The 18,766-nt window shown below is 32.7% G+C and overlaps 1 protein-coding gene across 7 annotated transcripts in view; it reads left to right on the top strand.

The window, feature by feature from the left end:
- Nucleotides 1-629: 629 nt before the first annotated feature.
- The window catches only part of Arms (Ankyrin repeat-rich membrane spanning), a 168,671-nt gene continuing 150,534 nt past the window's right edge, over nucleotides 630-18,766 (top strand). For 4 of the 7 annotated variants that reach the window (XM_072530603.1, XM_072530604.1, XM_072530596.1 and 1 more), the window contains exon 1: nucleotides 16,069-16,566. Coding sequence is in view for 1 of the 7 variants with exons in the window: in XM_072530599.1 (XP_072386700.1) it covers nucleotides 715-762 (48 nt within the window). In the remaining 6 variants the exon portion in view is untranslated. Of the gene's footprint in view, nucleotides 763-16,067; nucleotides 16,567-18,766 lie in introns of those variants that run through there. The other 3 variants (XM_072530599.1, XM_072530600.1, XM_072530605.1) reach the window with 3 other exon arrangements.

The raw sequence follows: 18,766 nt of genomic DNA, 5'->3' as shown, positions 1-18,766 counted from the left end.
GTTTGTCTCATAGAGGATTTGTTGCATAGCTAGCAGAAGATTATAATAACCTTTTTGTTAGTCTTTGGCTTGAATTATTTTCGCAGTAAGCTACATTAAGTGTCTTTTCCTATTTTCGGATAACCTCCACTATGAGGGTTTTGGTACACCACAGAATGGCTCTGATCCGATAAAAGGAGTAGTAGATCTTTCTGTAACTATACTATCAGCAATATCGTTACCAGCAACGCACTTATATACTGGTACAGATTTGGTACTTTTGCCAAATATCATTTAATGAAAAATCGACGGAAAAGGAAGTATAGGGAGAACAACAAAATATAGCTGTTCAGTTTAAGTTTAACTTGGCTACAGATATCTTGCAAATGCACTATAGCTGCATAGATCATAGGTAAACTTTGAATTGGAGAAGGCACGTGAACGTATAGCAGCAATTCAGCAATTCACTCAATTTCAATTACTATTCTAATTATTATTTGCACGATACTTATCAACAATTAATTATCAATATAATTTAAATTACTCACGTTAGTTTTATCGACATTTTTTTATCTCGATCGCAATCTGCCAATATGTAAATTCTTAATTTTTTTAAAGTAAATTACAATTATTGTGTAAGATCTAGTAACGTAGATAGTCTTTATTAAGGGATTCTACCTTAAGTGATGCCTGGATGTTTCGGTACAATTAGTGTTTGTGAGTAAAGTTATTCCAATGGCTTTCCTAACCAAAGCTCCTCATCCGAGGTTTGTAGGTATAACTGTAAGTAAATTATATAATATTCAGTTATTATGGTTTTATTTGATATATGCACATTTTAATACAACTTTCAAAGAACATCTTGAAGCGGTTATCTTTAGCAAATGAATAATATTTCATGTTTCACCAAATATACTAGAATGGTTCGTTGGACCATTTAAGAAACATCAGAAGAAGTTTCTCCACGAAGTAACTTTAGTGGAGTGATCGATTTCATTACTTTCCTAGTATTTATAATTTATTGTTGTTTATAAGTGACGTATTTAGAGGAGGGGTTAATTAGTGGTTTCAAGTGGGCATATACCATCTGCAGTACATATCAGAGATATGAAATAATCCTTTGATACCTTTCTGCGCAGAAAAAATATTTAGTACTTATTATATATTTCACTATCTCTTTTTCTTTCTGTGGTAATATATCTTTCATCCTCCTATCGTTCCGTGTCCTACCCCTAGTAAGTGAGAGGCTCTCCCCTAAACACATGATAGAAATACCAAATACCCCCTGAAAAAAGACGACTGATTCAAACAAAGTGGAATCAATTCCTTATGTTATTTGAAACACAAAATGCTAAATAAATTTTTTTGTGCCAATGGCAGATAATTTGTTATTATTTTGTATTTATTTCAAATTCTTTGTTTGTTCTCAGACTACCTACACACAATTTATTCCAGTCAAAATCATTCATCGATGAGCGTACACGTTTATTCACGTACACAATTTCGTTTACACGTTTTTTTTTGGAAGGATTTTTTTGATTTTTTTAACCATAATAGCTTTAATTAGCACAGCTTTTATTTGGTCAGGGTTGTTTAGGATATCTCGTACTTCACTTTTGAGTTTGTATTGTAATCTTCTGGCCGAATGTTGATGGCATTTAGTGAGAATATGTTTGATTGTCAAATATGATTGGCAGATTTGACAGGAGGGACGGATGCTAGAGGACATTAGGTAGCCGTGTGTGAGTTTTGAATGTCCTATCCGAAGTCGTCTTATCACAATGAGATCTCGTCTTGAGAGGGCTGAATAGTCAAATGTAGGCTGACTGGTTATTGACGGTTGTATTTCGTGTAAGATCGAACGGTTAGAGTTCCAATGCTGCTGCCAAAGGAGTCTCGTTCTTCTTTTAATATATGATTTTAGGTCCTTACAAATTTGAATTTTATCGGTGATTTCAGGTGATGCTGTAGCAAGTTTAGCATAGTGATCTGCAGTTTCATTGCCTTCTATACCAATATGAGATGGCAGCCAGATTATGGTAACTGTTATGTTTCGAGACAAGATAATTTGGTAAGAGTCTAGGATCTTTTGGACGATTGGATGATCAGTAAATATATTTTTGATAGAATAGATTGATGCTAAAGAGTCTGTGCATATGGCAACCTGCTTATTAGGTGGATATATATGGTTAAAAGCTTGCAATATACTAAATAATTCGCCAGTATGAACGCTGCTGATGGCTGGTATAAGTGATGACTTAATTAGTGAATGAGAGGTTGTAACAGAGCAGCCTACTCCTGTGTCATTTTTTGAGGCATCCGTGTATAATATTAGGTCGTATTTATTTGTATCTATAATGTCTTTAAATGCATTTATAATGATCTCTTTCGGATGTTTATTTTTATCGAAGTTGGTGAGCGAGGTGTTAAATTTGGGCGTGGACATGATCCAAGGAGGAGATGGAGGGAGATAAAGAGGAAGGGTATGTGTAAGAGAGATATCATTAAGTGTCTGTGCTAAAATTAGTGGAATAGGTTTTATTGGTGGTAAGAAATTGGTATTGTGTAAATTATACGTGGACATTACAAATAAGGGATGCACTGGATTAGAGGGGTTAGCTGATACCGATGCTGCATAAGAGAGTAGCAGTTGTTTTCGTCTTATACAAAGAGGAGGTTCGTTAGCTTCGCAATAAATATTATCTACAGGACTAGATCGAAAAGCGCCAATACAAAGACGAAGGGCTGTGTTGTGAATTGAGTTTAGAAGGTTAATATATGTTTTGGAGGCGGATATATATATTTAGGAAAAATCAAAATTAGTGTAGGTACATTAATCATTAACAAAAAAAAACTACATCAAAAAATGGTTATTACCTTTACGTTTTTACGAACAATCAATATGAGAAAATGTCTAATTTTTATAAAATTTATTGATTGATAGATTTTTACATTATGTATGGCAAAATTATTAGGCCGTTGAAAGTCTCACAGAAGCATTAAACATTAACAAATGTTTCTCCTTTAAGAACGAATTTTCGTTAGAACACGTAATTTTGGCTCTCTTGTATAAGGATTTAATGATTCCTTTTTTAATATTAATGCTGTGGTTTGATTTTTAATTTAGATATCTGTTGGTGACTGTTGGTTTTCTATAATACACCTCAGTTTCATATCCAGTGTCCTTCTTTGAGATTAAAACATCCAGAAAAGGTATTGTGTTATTATATTCCTTTTCCATGGTAAATGTTTCCAAGAAAACATGTAAAAATTGAAAAAAAAATTTACAAACTTGTAAATTGTATTGTCATAATCGTAACTAACAAAGGTATCATACTCAACGCTGTTATTTTATCGGACAATTAAAATATCAGATTCTATTTATTTTTTTTAAACTATCATGAAATCTGCTTATTAATAAATATTGACCAAATATTGAGCCTTAGGATTGTCTAAAATCAACGAAAATATTATATTTACCATTTTTTTTTGCTGTGAAGCACTGTTCGATGGCCGATCTTCTTTACCGCAAGTTATTTTGACGTTTTTTAGCCTTTCTTCTATTATTTTTGCCAAATATAGGTTCCTCTTCAAGTTATAGAATAGAATAGAATAGAAATATGCTTTATTGTCACTGAAAATTGTACAATTTTATGGACAAAGCTTACATAAAGTCAAAAAATAACAATAACAATTAAAATTTACTAAAATTACGTAAATCGTCCATATCACAAAATAAAAGATAATAAAATATACAATCAATTGCAAAATTTAACTAAATGGCAAATTGCATAATAAAGCCTTACGAACTAGTTTACGAATAAGTTTAAGTTGCTGCATGTGATACCCAAATATATATAAAATACTTTATTTGCTTGTACCTAAAGGTACTCGAATTTCTTAGTTATTCGTTAAGAAATTCTTCCACTGAATAATATAGTCTTTCAGATAGATAGGCTTTTGTCAATTTACGGAATTTAAAGAAAGAACTTGTACATATAAGTTGCAAAGGGAGATGGTTGTATAATTTTTGCCTATTATAATATAAATTTCTTTACTAAATCAGTGGACGGGATCGGCAGTTAAATTTCTGGTGGAGTAGTCATGATTAGGTCTTGCTGGAAAAACATGTAGATGTTTACGAATTAAGCAAACAGTTTCTAGAATATATGAAGAGGGAAGAGTTAAAATCCCGTGATTTTTGACTAGAGTATCATTTGCTCTAACTAGTTGCTTCCTATTCCTCAAGTAAGATTAGAACCAATTCAAAGAAATACCTCGAATTCCGTAGAAATTTAGTTTTTTTATCAAAATGTCGTGATTTACACAATCAAAAGTCACATTTACCATTCTCAAAACGTCCGTTGCATCCAGTCCATTTTCGTCTTAATGTGGCTACCTATTCGGAAGCATAATTACTTTTGTTGTATACTGAAGTTACTCGTTAATTATATGATATTTGAGTTAGGTATACAGCATGTGTGTTTTGTCATTATTTTCTAATCTCCATATTTGCTGTAGTAAATGGATAGGTCTGAACTCCATATTATGCGAGAGCAGAGTGGCTAACACATAAGTATTAGGGGCATATTTTATCTTTCAGTCTCTATGAAAGTCTTTTGAATTTAGGGTTCGATTCCGCTTTGAATAATTTTGGTTTTGAGAAAAACCATTATTTTGAGGATGTTTCGGCAAGGTCGCACTTGTCAAGTCAGGTAGTGACGCTTCTTGCTGATACTTGAAGAAGAGTCATTAAAATAAAACTCGCGCTGAAATTTTAAAATGTAACATATATATATATATATATATATATATATATATATATATATATATATATAATAGCTAAACATAGACCAAAGAAAACAGGTAAGGTAAGTATATTTTAATTTCGTCATTTTTTCACGAATTAAACAGTAAATATTACATCCCAGTGCATTGTCGTCAGCAACATCCAATTACTACATTTCTTGAATATGATAAAAGTGTGAGATTACGTTTATTAGAGCAATAAACGACTAGCTTTGTGTTACAAAAAGTTCACACTTAAATCATACCATTCTATTTCTTTTTACACTGAGAAATTATTTTACTAAAAATTTATACTATATTTTTAATACGCCGATCTTTTATATTATTCTATGTTTAATTTTTATTTTCTATTTACTCACAACATTAAGAAACACTGACATTGCTGCTATTTCTATTACGATTAAGCTTTTGTGACAGTTCAGTTAGTGCTGGGAGAGATCTCTACAACTCTTTGCAGTTTTTATTTGTTTTGCAAACTCCAGCAATTCTTTCAGTATTCTGTTTCACACAATTTTGGTTTTTTTCTGCGTATTATGTGTTTCAAAAAGTCTAGAAATTGACGCACATTCAAAGATTTATTAAAAATGTCAAACAAAGGTCGCGAGAGTACAAAACTGAAATCCCTAAGCAAATTAGGTGATATACCGTCAGGTCCAGGCCCTTTATTCACATTTCATGATGAAAGTTTTTCCTAAATTTTTGAAATAGGGATACGATATTATTTCTATCGGAGACGAAAATGCCACTGAGCCTCTAAAAATCGTACGAACAAGCTGAATTTTGCTAAAATTGTCAATTTTGGGACCCGAAAAATCTCACCCGGGAATCTCATATTCCGTCTAAACTATTTTACTTAACCTATGGTTTTGACATTAATTTAAAGAAAAATGAAATATTAATTAGTAAGCCGAATTAGTTAAGCCCAATCATTTAGATGTTCTATTTGACTACTAAATGTTTTTCTACCTTTTTTCTATTTAACTATGATCTATATAGCACTCCATATTTTTATGGCCTGGTATTAAAAACTTATGGTGAATAATTTTTAAATTTGCAGAGCATTGTAAAGCAGTTAAACAAACTGCTGTTATAAAACTATTTTTATTCTGGCCAGTACAGCAGTCTGAATACATTATTAGGTGTTCGACTTTAGGATCTAAATCTTTTGTTGGGTATTGATATAGGCAGGAACTAATTTCATTTCCGTCCCGTTTTTCTAAAGTTTCATGCTATAAATAGCAGTGAGCTTGTGAGTTGTCAGAGTCGTGAACTGTAAGATTAGAAGTCCACAATTGCCTCTTGTAAAAGGACTCACCGCTTTGGAGATCTGGTGTTGTAGGCATTCCTGGAGATCAAAAGTAATAGTTTTCATTTTAGCATGATTCTTAGTCAGTTATTTATCTTCTTCTTTGCTTTTATATCCTTGATCAGCTTGTAAATGGTTTAACTCTTCTTTTAGTTGTATTATTTCATCCTCATTCTTGCACACACACTCTCTCTCTCTCCAATGGCGCTACAGCCTAAATCGGGCCTTGCCTCCTCCAAACTATGCCTCCAACCTTCTCCAGGTTCTCACGTCTAGCAAATTTTGCGCGTCCGCTGCCACTTCATCCTCCCATCTTTTCCGTGGCCTTCCTTTTGGTCTTGCGCCCTGCATTTTATTAGCAAGGGCTCTTTCGGCAATCTTTCTGTCTCCATTCTTACTACATGGCCAGCCCACCGAAGTCTCTGAAGTTTCTTGCACCCATTCTTGCACACATTAATTTTAATTTGTCACATGTACCACATATGTGTTTCTTAGGTTTCTTTATACTGATGTCCAAGATATAAAATATGTTTTCGTATATTTTACGATTAATAAAATTATCTTACGATTAATAAAATTATCTGGGTATATCTTCTTCTAAGCTTCATAAATAGTAATGTGTGTGTAGTCTGAATACATACATGAAAATGATAAATTATGGTATGCTGTCGGTATCGTTGTTTGTTTGGGTCAGAACACCTAATTCGCATAGAACTCTTCTCTTTAACATCAATGAGAGCAGCTATATATTCTAACGTACGAATGTAGCTTCCCATTTCCCAGAATTTTTTTGAAAAGTTGCAAGCAAACTTCGTCCTTTATTTTTTCCTTGCACTTATTTCTACATAATTTCAGCTCTTGCATAGTTTTTTTTAATCTCTTTTCCAGTTCTTGTATCTGTATTTATATCTTTTTCTGAATTGGCTCTTATCTTTTTTCTTTCTACCATATCGCTGTCCTTGTCAAAGCTATCATATTTTTCATACTGCGCAGGGGCAAAATTTAGTTATGCAATACTATCATCTGATAAGAAATCTAATACATCCTGAATTTCATCTGGAAGTGTTGCAGCAACGCTACTGCCGTAGGACATCTCAGATTCATCTCTGGGATGGTGCTCTACAATGCAACAAAAATAAAACTGTTTTATGACACTGAATGTACATTTTGTTTGTGTTCATGTAATTTCTTCCATAACTTATGCTACTTGTACCTTCTTTCAATATATTTATTTATTACTTACCAGAAGAAAAGTTTTACTTACTTACTTATCAGAAAGAAAATCTGGATCGTTCACATTATCGTCGCTACTGAAATCAGTTTCCACATCTGATTCGACCGATTCTATAAATGCCCATTGTTCCTCTTCGCTCATTTCGCTGATCTTTACTTTATTTCGGCTTCGAAAATCCATTTTCTGCCACAATAGAACTGTAAACAATGACACAATTAGGCAGCTAAACACAATAGAAAGAGAACACTAATCTCCATCTAAACTGTCATAAGTGCTATGAGGCACGCTGTTTTTTTTCTGTTTTTACACAACTTCATAATTTTATTTTTCACTTCCACTTATATCATATTAAAAGAATGAATTCTTATCTTTTCAACGGTATAAATCACGACGAGATCCAATACAAAAAACTATATAATTTTTTTTAGCAAGAAATAATGTAGCAAGAAATAATTTTCGATCTTAACACTACGAAACTTCTCACTAAACGAAAACCGCCAAACGAAACGAAACAGTAAAATGATCTTGCTTATGAACCAAGTTAACAATGAAGGTATACTGTCTGTAGGCACTGTTAGTAGTTTTGGGAATAAATATTATTGCGTGATATCGATAAATATTTATCGATGTTCACAAAGCCTTTGACACAGTTGAGCTAAGCAAAATATTACAGGCGCTTAAAGAATGCAGGCTAGATTATAGATATACTAAATTATTATACAAAATATACCTGCAGGCAACGACCACTGTCAGATTACATACTAACAGTAATCGCATAAAAATAGAACGGGGAGTTAGACAAGGAGACCCAATGTCACCTAAACTTTTTAATACGGTGCTAGAACATGTTTTTAAGAATTTGGATTGGATGACAAAGGGAATAAAAATAGATGGAGAATATCTAAACAACTTACGTTTCGCCGATGATATACTTATAATAGCTGAAGATCTAGGTATGGCAAGAGAGATGGTACAGGAACTCGTTGTGGCTACAGAAAGTGTAGGTTTAAATATAAATATCTCGAAAACAAAAATCATGACCAATTTGGTACCCAACCAGAACATCAGTATTGGTGGAAAAGAAATAGAACTCGTAGATAGATATAAATACCTGGGACATGAAATTATGATTGGCAGGAATAACCAGACTCATGAACTGAAGAGAAGAATCAGCCTTGGGTGGGCAGCATTTGGAAAACTGAGAGAAACTTGCCTTGCATTTGGAAAGTGAGCTGCCCACATGCCTAAAGAGAAAGGTATTTGATCAGTGCGTCCTCCCAGTCTTGACGTACGGAGCAGAAACACTTACCTTAACAAAAGCAGCAGCTACCAAACTGAGAGTCACGCAGAGAAGAATGGAGCGGTCCATGTTAGGAATAACTCTGCGAGACAGAATAACCAACGAAGACATCAGGAGAAGAACCGGAGTGACTGACATCATCGAGAAGATAGCCAGACTAAAATGGAGATGGGCAGGACACATAGCCAGAATGACAGATGGGCGATGGACAAAGAGGTTATTGGAATGGAGGCCAAGGGAAGACAAGAGAAGCGTCGGTCGACCACCTACAAGATGGACTGACGATTTAAGAAGACTCAATAAAAACTGGATGAGAGCGGCACAAGATAGACGGGGTTGGAAACATGAGGAAGAGGCCTATGTTCAGCAGTGGACTCTTGAGGCTGGATGATGATTATTGCGTGTAATAACCATTGACTTTTGTTATGCATGCCTCGAGGCACTCTTAACCGGAAGAGGGTTAACCTACAAATTCAGCTACATTGACTTGTCCCCTTTTACCCACATTTAAAACCTATATTTGAGTTAATCCTGTTTTCATCAAAAATTGATTTGTCCCCTTTTTCACGCCCAACAGCGAATGTTTAAATCCAGTTGTTTTTCTCAGTGTAGATCATTCGGCTAAAGGGTGTTTATTTTTTTAAATCAATTGTATAAAAATAAATATTTCTTAAATGCAGCATTATTTTGTAAATCCAACATTAGATAGTCTTATTTTTCAACGAAAACATAAATCCATCACGGATTTGGGGATTTTAAAATCAAAAAATAGATTAACAGATAAAGAATGCTGTCCCGAAGATAATAACAATGCATCAAGCGAAGCTTTAGTAGAGATTAAAGAGTTAACTAAAAACGAGGTTGAAGCATCAACGAAACAGTTTAACGAAAGACTCGATTATTTATTTATAAACTGTCGATTTAAAAGTTTTTCGGTATGGATAAAAAAGTTCAGAAAAAACGTTTTTATAATGTCAAGGTGAGCTTACATAATATTAAATTAATTTGTTAACTGTAATATATTATGTATGCGATTAAACTCTTAAACTGAAGCGTGTGTCTATATACGGTCTCAGGGACTCGGCACAAAAATATCTACATAGAAATATTTATTTTAATTTTGGATGCATGTTTTTATATTTTCATTCATAAAAGAGAAAACTGATGCTACTATTCTGAAAATTTATTTTTTAACACCAGGATACTCACGAAAATATTAAAAAACTCACAACTATTTAAAGTAAACACACCGATTTTCAATAATTACTATAATTTTAATCAAATAAAAGACAGATATCGAGCACCGTTTAATAATTAAATCTTGCCCAAGTACTTTCGCTCCTAGAGCATCTTCAGGGTCATTTTGTCAAAATTAGGTTATCGAAAAATATATGGTGAAAGTCATAAACATTAACTGCTACATTTACATAACACGAACAAAGAACAAACAGTTTAAAATTATTATAAAATTCGAAGAAGCTACATATTAGGTGACATCAGGAGAGAGAACGGCTCCTGGTCTTAAGATCAGGTCTTATTTAGAATAAAACCATTGAATATTTCGGAGATCGGAGCAGCACGGTCCGTTTTCTTTTTCTCCTCTCGATTTGTGGCATCATCAAACCTAAGAGCACTCACTAATATTTCAAAGCACTTAACGGACATGGTTGATCTAAAAATAGGTCTTCCAGTTAGGATCTTTGCAAATAGCGAATTCATATTTTCGTGGCCAGATTTGAAAACTGCAATAATTGCGTGTAGTTCCACAATATCAGTATCTCTATAATTTGATTTACTATTGTCAACTTTAAGTTTGCTTCTAATTGAAATTAATTTACCATTTATGCTTTGGGCAATTTTATCAATTATTGGTTCATCAAATAAGCATTTCCACCTCGTTTTTTTTTCACTTTTCTCGAACACAGATTTCATAGGTGTTGAGATAAGTACTTTTGATTGCTGTTTTGTCCTTTCTTGCTTTCTGCCTGATTGCTGAATTTCTGCCTGAGTTGGATAAGTGGTTTTTGACGTCGATGGCAGTGGATTATTACCTTTATCTAGTTCTGGATTTTCAGGAAGTAGTGAATTTTAGATTCCTGATGTTGAAGGACGGGCATCGTCGACAGATTCAGTTGATCCTGTATTTGTATGTACCAAAGACTCATTAAAATTCATAGGAATATCTAATAAACTGGATGCTTCTGAATTGTAAGGCTTTATGACTTATATTTTCTCAGCTTGTTCAGCAGAAATCCTGTCAGGGGTTTTCATCTCCTTCTTGTATCAATCCACTAACTGCTTTTTCTGCATTAGCGATATTCAAATATGGTCAAGTAAACAGTGGAATCAATTACAGAGGTGTTAGTCTTTGATATTGATGGCGTTTCTTATATGTATCACATTCGTTATACAAAGATGCATTCAATGGAGCGTACACTGTTAGATCCATTGGTGAGTCCTGTGCGACGTATGAAGTGGTATTATCACCATGATGATCAGTGCCGGATTTAGTTCATGGACCGCCGGGGGCTAAGTCATACTATACCGCCACTCTCCAGTAGGTATAGATGCGTCTTAGGTTAACAATTCATTAAAACTATTTTAATATTATTAGGTAATTTATTACAAATACACAAAAAAGCCACAAAGACACAAACTCACAACTTATAAAGTAAATTAACATAATTAATTTACAAACAAATTTTCCTGGACTTCCTACTTGCAAACAGGTCGATGATTTTATTAAAATCAAATTTTGTAAGCAGATCTTTATTAATATTTAATACAGCGAACGAACTTAATGTTTCTTCCTTCATCGTATTTCTCAAATAATTTTTGACTCGTTTTAAAGTGGAAAATGATCTTTCACCACTTGCGTTAGTAACCATCAACGATAAGAAGATTCTTAGCGTTACTTCTACGTTTGGGAAGGTTGCAATTATATTATTTTTATGCAAAAGCTCCATCACAAAAGTAGCACTGTGAAGTGTTAGATTTTTATACTCAACTTGGCCTAGTAGTGACTATATTAAATGTTTTAATTGAATACACTCACTTGCTAGAGATGTATCCAAGTCATTCGAATAAATATTCACTAATACCGACGCTTTGTCTGAAATCACGTTATCCTCTGAAAGAGGTAAAGAAAATAAAAATGAGAAAGTGATGGAAAGATCTTCATAAGCTTTTCCTCTAGATTTCAGATTATTTGCCAAATAATCAATTGTTTTATACAGCACTTGAATTCTAACCTTATTTTGCGGTGTAAGGATCTCTTCTGTATCTGCTTCGTCAAACTGTAATTTTCTTTTGCGACTTCTAATTTCTTTGCTGTATTCTGTTTGCTGTGATAAGAGCTGCCGTTTTTGTTCAAATAAATTACATTTATCACGAAGAGACTCGGAAAAATGTTATAATGAGCTATACAAAGACGAACATGTATGTAAGTCCATGTTTGCGCCTTGTAAAGATTTACTCGCTAGGTCAGTTCTTTCCAGTATTTCGAACCAAAAGGCAACATAAATATCAAATTCTAACGTAGCCATCTTTTCTTGTAAATTGTTTGCTTGGCAGCGAACTGGCATCTTCTCGTCATCATTAGAGGATAACTCTGAAAGTGCTTACTTTAATATATCTTGATAGCATAAATTAAGAGCTTTTACTGCATCAAATCGTCCTGACCATCGAGTCACATTAACTCTTTTTGGAACAAATGTTGTATGGCCACAATTTTTCAATAAATCAGTTTATCGTTTCCATCTGTAAGTTAAAGCTGAGAAAAAAACATAAATTTCTTCAGCAACTAAAAAAAAAGAAGTACTTTCCATAGTGCATTCTGCTGCATGTTCAACAATCAAATTTAGGGAATGGTACGTATTTTTCCAAACTATTCCTAGATTTTATTCGGGTTTGGGAGACCGCTATAAACGCCAGAAATGTTATTCGCATTATCATACGATTGCCTCCTGCATTCATCGATATTTATATTCAGGTTGGACAAAATTTTTACAATGCTGCAAGCACTTGCAAAAATTCAAAATAAATCGTTTTTGATAAATAAGATACTGAACCACAGCCTTTTGAAGCATATTTTCCAATATGTTCTTTTAAAAGACGATCGATCATATTCGACAATCGATAAAAGGTAGTCCCCTATTGGGGACTATGAAAAAGTGCAATTTTCGATTGAAAAGAGTCGACAATATAAGCAGAATAAAGAGCCTGTGCTTTTGGAATAAACTAACCAGTCACGCCGAATTTTTTCACCATTCTTTAAAACTTTATAGAATAGTGATTTAGTGCAGTACCTGTTGTGTTACTATTTTTCTTTTTGAAGATTTAAAGTCTAAATATCCTGTATTTTGAATTCTTTCAATACTTCATCTACACAATTTCTTGGCCAGAATTTTGGATCTTGTAAATTAACTCGATTAACACCACTTTCGACTAGAATTTGACGTTCAGGAGAACTCTTTTCAGGATGTATTTGAAGTATCAGAATTTGCTGTGGATGAATCATCTCGGAATGAATCAAAGGAATGGACGGCGGCATATATGACATCTATATTTAAGAAAGGAGATAGAAAACGATGCGAAAACTACAGAGGAATCAGCGTAATATCATCAATAGGAAGATTATATGGGAAGATACTGCGAGAAAAGATAGAGCAAGCGATAAAAGGCAAAATCGGGGAGGATCAGGCAGGCTTCATGGCAGGAAGATCATGCATAGACCACATATACACACCGGAACAACTGTTGGAAAAGAAAAAAGCAAAAAATAGAGATATACACTTGGCATTTGTGGATCTGAGAAAGGCGTATGACTCTGTACCAAGGTCAGAACTATGGGAGGCAATGTACAAATTAGAAATACAGACGGAACTCATAGAAGCTACAAAAGCTCTGTATAAAGAAAATAAAGTGTCCATTAAAATGGGAACAAGAATCATAGGAGACTTCACCACAACAAAAGGGCTCCTGCAGGGTTGTTCCACATCTCTAACCCTATTCAAAATATACTTAGAGAAAGCCTTGACTACATGGAAAAGAAAATGCGAAGGCATGGGAGTACCGGTACGGAACGAATACCTATATACGTTAAGTTTTGCAGACGATCAAGTAGTGATTGCACAAGACCAAGACGACCTCAGCTACATGATGAAGAAACTACAAGAAGAATATACCAAGGCTGGCCTAGATATTAACCTCGCGAAAACAGAGTACCTATCTACAAGTGAAGAAGACATAGAAGATCTACAGATTGATGACAACGTAACAATCAAGGGAAAGGATAAATTTAAATACCTGGGGTTTATAATCACGAAAAAGGCAACAACAGAGGAAGAAATTACACACAGAGGAACAACAGAGAGAGATGGAAACGGTTGAGCGAGGGAAGGCAGTGAATACTGTAGAATCCCTAAATATATATATGAATCATCTCGGCGTGATGAAGATCCTGCTGCAAATTTTATTTTATGAAAAAAGTAACTAAAACAGTCAAATAAACCTACCTTCTAAAACATCTGAAACTGTTGCAATTGGATCGTCTTGAAAAGAAGTGCTCGTTGGTATACTATCTTGCCCGGATTTGGTAAAAAAGCTGAATCTTTGGGTTTTTTTTAATACTGTATTTATTTTTTGTTGTTTTTTTAACTTTTGTCGTTTCCAAAATGCACCTCCTTTCTTTCCGCTCATTTTTTAGAAACGTCACGAACATTTCACTAATAAATAAGTCAAATTTGAGACTAGTCTCGAAAACTGCGCTAACACGACTGGCACGTATCTTATCTGTAACGAGACGAAGTTTTATTACCATGCTATTTCAGAAAATCAACTCCATAAATTTGAACTATCCCCATATAGGATTAAAACGTGATGGGAGCGACGATGTACCGCCTCTCAAAATTTACCGCCGGGGGCTAATAGTCCCATAGCCCCCCCCCTAAATCCGGCACTGATGATGATGCCATTTTTGCGACAAAAATCGCAGATTCTTAAAGAAATATGACTACTGTGGTTGTGGTTGTCTAAGATCAATAAGACTGGGTCCTCTATTGATGGTTTTTATGTTCTGTAAAATGGACTATCCATATGTAAAGTAATTCCTCAATCATCCACCAAGACTTAGAATATTTATAAATAGAACCGTTCGCTCCTCCTTGCTCTAGCGATGAATATATAATTAGCGGTGGATTTAACTGTTCATTTGCACTGATACACAAAAGACAGTTATGTTCTTCCCCAGTTCCCAACTGGTGAGAGCTCCTACTTGTTTAATTTCCTTAGAAGCAAGTATTTTGCCATATATGTGAACTGCATTGATGCCTGACTGCATTATTCGATGAGGAAGAAATTTGTATTTGTCGTATGTTGAGGCCAGATCATGAAAGAACGTCTTTAATTCGCTGACATTAACTGCAATAATTCGAATAACACAGGTAAGTTCCAGGCTCCTGACACTTACATCAGGATTTACATCCGCGATGGCAAAAACACCTTTAACCGCCAGCAACACTGTTATAACGAAGACTTCCACGAACGGTTTTTGTGACAGCTAACTCGTCAAACCCTACGTATCCAACACGAACATGTAGCTTTATGTCATTTTATTCCTTTAAAACTTGCTTTTACGGAAACCCTTTTACTTTTCTTCCACTTAAGCATTTTCTGCTTTTTATTTTAGGTGTAGTTTAGTAGGGTCTTGGTAGATCAAACACAAAATATATAAGTTTAAAGCTTTTTACATTCACAATAGCCTCTTTATATCCAATCAATCTGCTTGCACAATCAATTCAAAACGAATTATATTTTTGAACTCGTCGAGATATATGTTAAATTTTTATTACCTAAATTTCAGATCGAGTGGGTATTTAAATTATAGTAAATAATTTCCTTCTGTGAATTATATATTGCACGCCTCTTATTTACAACCTCTGATCCTTTATCGTGCTGTCAACCATTAATAAATAAAGTATAATATGGAATAATTTACATTTACACTAATAAATAAAGATACTATAAGTTATTTCACGGTCATTTTAAATTAAAAAAATGCATAGGAGTTATTAAACAACGTAATATTGAAGTCTTAAATTGGGATATCGAATTCGTTCAGATCGTCTAAACTGTGGATGTTAATGTGCAGACGCAGAAAGTTGGAGCTGTTGACGCTGATTAATAGTTCCATGATTATTATCTTTTGTTAATTCCATGGTGTCAATTATTATCTTTTACTTTCTGCTATAAAAAATTATACCTTGAGTTAATCCACGAATATTTGCTTATGATACCTATTTTGTTTAAGTTAGAAATGTTAATGATCAGGGATTTTATTATACCGTACTTTCATCTTTGGAAAAATATGAAATAACGTGAATAAAAGTAATAATAATATAAATCTTTATTAAGAAAGAAACATAGCATAATTATATCCTAGCGGAATATTATTAATTCATTCAAAATTATTCAGAATTTATTTTTCAAATCTAATATATACTCTACCACTTATGCAACTAACAATACAGGTAGTCGTATAATTAGTTGAAAAAATCTACATTTTCTTAAATTTAAAAGCTTAAATTGTTGTGTACCCAATTATTTAAATACATAAAATGATTTTATGGGCTTAAATAATTATTCATATCTTATTTTAAATATTTATATAGAACATTTTTGTCAGACCTTTGATGTCATTCTATGAGTCAGAGCGACAGTGAATTGGCAACCGCAAAGAAAAAGAAATTCCCCCAAAACAGCTGTTTTTAACAACTTACCAAATGAACGTTGAGTTGAAAGGTGCTGATTATGATTTTAATTGATTTAAACAGTGCATTAATGAACTGTTTTATGTCTAAAAGTGAATAAAGTGTAGTGAAAAATTGGTGGTACAATCATTTAAAACTGGTGAGGGTTAAATTTAAAGCGTCTAATTAGGTAAGTACGTCATAACCTTGTTTTTTTCGCATTGGTTCTAGAGATTTATTTTCTGAGGTATATTTTTATTGTTCCGACCAGAGTTCCGACTGATTTACCTTGGGTTCTTTAAATAAAAATGTCTTTGCTGACATTACTCTTTATCGAAAAATGGTTGTCCATTTATATCCTACTCATTTAACTAAAATTATGCTTATAAACCTTCATGTTAAAAGTCTCAACACGCGTTTTTAAAAGTATTCAATAAACACTTTCTTTTAAGACATGTGACTGACTTGATTCATATATTTACATTGTTTTGTATTGTTGAAAAAGAATTTATAATAAACAAACGTGTATAAATATTTACACAAATTTAAGTTGTCAAATTTTAAAATTAATTTCATCCTTTCATTATTTTTGAGTTAAGAAAATAATGAATTTGTCTTACATGTATTTTAGAATCATGCTTTTGAAAACTGTTCAATTTGGATCTTATTTTAAGATGAACTGAACACAGTTGAAGTTAAGGTTCATTAATGAAATGATAGCTCTATTTGAGTACATTCTAGTCATCCCTAATTAGTAGAGGCTGAGGGTTCTTAACAAAAACTGTTCTATACCATACATAATTACAAATATGACAAGAGAAAACAATATTGGAGATTTTACAAATAATTTCCTAAGGTAACATAAATTCAAATCTTATAAAAAACTTACTGTATTGTATAATAACATATGACATTAATATAAAATAAAAGACACTTTTGAATCATACAATTATAAACAAATAACAACAAAAATATGTACATTCTTTGGTTGTCCCATAGATTTATTCTTATAATACATTTAGAACTACTTCAGGGCTACATCTAAGGCAAAAAATTCATCCTTAAATCTAATCTAATTGATTTTTTGGATAGCATTTGCTTGTCCTCAATAATTCTCTCAATATACATTAAATACTGTTTGTTTTAGTCATAAAGGTAAAATTATTCTATAGCAAAAAGTCACAAAAATCGTATTAGAAATACAGAGATATAGTTATCATCAAAAACTGGACAAATTGATATAAAAATAAGATGAGACAGCACTAGAACATAAATGATAAATAAAAGATAAAAAAAAATACAGCATTTTAAAAATATCTAAAATTATCAGAAATTGAATTTAGCTCTAGTAATCTTGGTAAGTCTTGAGATACATGTGCAATTAGACTGTAAAATTAATACGGAGAATAATAATAAATTAGAGAATTATGATACATTGGCAACCAGAAAGAAACTGAATATATTCACTATAATGGAAATATTAACATTATGTATTGACAAAATTGATATTTAGTTCAATAATAATTTCTACAAACAAAATTTTGGTCTATCAATGAGCTCTTTATTTCATTTATTTATTTTAAAACAAAAGTTTTGGTGAAGCTATACCGATGTTGTTTTCTCCATGTGACCTTAAGCATTTGAATTGATCAATCAATTGGACAATAAAAATGAATAATAAACTTTTCCACAGAAAGGAATATTACAAATGATCACCCTTTGTGGATGCTTTCATCTCAAAGGGGGGTACTTGATATGAAAACAAAGTACTTTTACAAAAAAACCAACAGGTACTTAAATTTCCTTTCAAAACACAACATGGATATTAAAAAGGGGATCATTAAACAATTATGATAGAGCCAGAATTACTTATTCCAATGACAGTGTCTCTTTAGAAGAGTAAAATTTAATATACTTATATCTTAATAAAAATGATGGATCCATTGTCATTTTTAAACAAGGAATTTCACAGAATAGAAAAAAATAGAACAACATACTGTTAAGATCCTGAAATACTTATACAATATGACACATACATGATTTGAAAATAAGTAACAATTTGAGGAGAATAATAATGCCATTATGAGAACAATTAAAAGGATAGGTAATGAATACAACATTATAAAAATATTTAAAGCGACCAACACATAGAGATCTACTCTATCAAAAACTCTATCTAGACTCAGTAGTGAACAAGAAAGAACAAAAAAATAATAGTGATATTACATATCAACAATACAGCAATCAAAACATGATTAGGTGTACATATCTTGGTACTACTTATACAACAACAAGAAATAGGTCAACAGATACTCAGAATGCAATAGTTAAAACGAAAAAATTCAAACTATATGGCAGTCAAAATATTATTTCTTAAAGGTATTTCATTA

This window comes from Diabrotica undecimpunctata, chromosome 4 (genome assembly GCF_040954645.1).
Source record: "Diabrotica undecimpunctata isolate CICGRU chromosome 4, icDiaUnde3, whole genome shotgun sequence".
Classification (NCBI taxonomy): domain Eukaryota; kingdom Metazoa; phylum Arthropoda; class Insecta; order Coleoptera; family Chrysomelidae; genus Diabrotica; species Diabrotica undecimpunctata.
Note: the sequence above shows the minus strand (reverse complement) of the source record. Positions and strands in the feature narration are given on the sequence as shown.